Source organism: Eimeria mitis, genomic scaffold (assembly GCF_000499745.2).
Source record: "Eimeria mitis Houghton genomic scaffold, Emh_scaff713, whole genome shotgun sequence".
NCBI lineage: Eukaryota > Apicomplexa > Conoidasida > Eucoccidiorida > Eimeriidae > Eimeria > Eimeria mitis.
The window spans coordinates 14,708-16,284 of record NW_013575194.1 but is presented as its reverse complement, the minus strand read 5'-3'; the positions used below and the strand labels follow the sequence as shown (position 1 = coordinate 16,284).

The window sequence follows — 1,577 nt, the reverse complement described above, 5'->3', positions numbered from 1 at the left end:
TTGATGCCTTCTTTAGTGCATGATTCACCTCTGAATACACCTATAGGACGTTTGTATTTGCTTACACGTAACCTACCAAGGCCAAGTGATGGCTCCTGTCGTGGCAAGAGTTTGCGCAGAAGCTTTCATTTGGTTTTGGCACGTTGAGGGTAAACGCTTGCAAACGTTCTACAAGTACGGTCATAGGTAAAGCATGCAGCAAAGGAAGCTTAGGTGAAGCTTCCTTGCGTGCATCCGTGGGGCTGGTTTATGCTACCAACCGCAGCAATGTGCGTTGCAACCCCATTTGTAGCATGAGTTAGCGCAGAAGCTTTCACCTGGTTTTGGTACGCTGCGTGTAAACGCTTGCAAACATTCTAGAAGTACTGTCATAGGTAAAGCATGCAGCAAAGGAAGCTTCGCTGAAGCTTCCTTACGTGCACGCGTGGGGCTGGCTTGAACTACCAGCCGTAGCGGCGTGCGCTGCAACCCCATTTCTGGCTGACTCCTCCCCCCAACACCCAGGCCCTGAGCTCAATGCCCAGGATGCCTAGGGACCGGGGAAGGAGGTCAGCTGTTTTTGGGAAACTCTTGCTTTAAGTCTTTGCCTACATTGCGGCTCGCCTCTGGTAGGATAAAGGCCAGAGAACAAGCGTTAGACTTAGTACCACCGCATGGTTCATCGGGGCAAGGTGCGAGCCCGGGCCCGATCCCCACACGGGTGACATCAAGAATAGCTGAAAAACAAACGATCGCAAAAATATATCAAATTTATTTTCTCCGTTTATTTATATCGAAATAAAAACCCATTTCCTTTATAGACGAAACCTCTCCCAATTTCAGTGTTCTCTTCGGCAAAATGGAGGTTGGCTATGAGCCACTCGCAGAGGTGGGGTCGACGCACGGTCTGGAACCCCAGCAAGCGGAACCCAGCTCCATTTCGGCATCCAATCCCGGAGAAAATGCATTCCCTCCAGAAACGATTCAAGAGGAATGCCTCCGGTTGTGCCGTCCAACGAAATAGGATGGGCCGCGGGGTGCAGAGGCTGTAGAGGAGTTCTTCAATTCCCTAGACCTATATCTCCGCCTTNATAGGATGGGCCGCGGGGTGCAGAGGCTGTAGAGGAGTTCTTCAATTCCCTAGACCTATATCTCCGCCTTCAAATGCCCCAGAAGAATTCCAACTAGTCCTGGTCTCTTCCTTGTTAGAAGGGGACGCACGCTGGTGGTGACTACACTTAAGCAACGGCTCCACGTTCCCGGAGCACATCAGGTCCATCCAGGCCTTCCGGGAAGCGCTGCGTTACAGGTTTATTCCGAGGTCCGCAGGGGAGCAGGGTGTGGAGGAACTGAGAAAGCTTAAACAGGGAAAACTGTCAATAGAGCGCTGCATTGAGAAATACCAGGCCTTGGCGAACCGAAGTCCTATGGTGGATGCAGAGCTCCTCTATACTTGGTTTATAGCGGGGCTATCCCCCGGAGGAAGGCAATCAGTAATTGGCTGGGCCCCGGACAGGGAAATGAGGGGCGAAAAAGTGGAACTCGCCGACATGATGGAGTACCTCCGCAGAATGGAAAGGAAAAACGCCAATTCCACG

General features: G+C 51.7%; 1 protein-coding gene across 1 annotated transcript in view; it reads left to right on the top strand.

Annotated features, from left to right (window-relative positions):
- Positions 1 to 838: 838 nt before the first annotated feature.
- The window catches only part of EMH_0020390 (uncharacterized protein), a gene marked incomplete at both ends in the record, with an annotated part of 784 nt that continues 45 nt past the window's right edge, over positions 839 to 1,577 (top strand). Inside the window, 2 exons of the mRNA XM_013501573.1 lie at positions 839 to 989; positions 1,309 to 1,577. Coding sequence (XP_013357027.1) covers positions 839 to 989; positions 1,309 to 1,577 — 420 coding nt within the window. The remainder of the gene's footprint in view (positions 990 to 1,308) is intronic.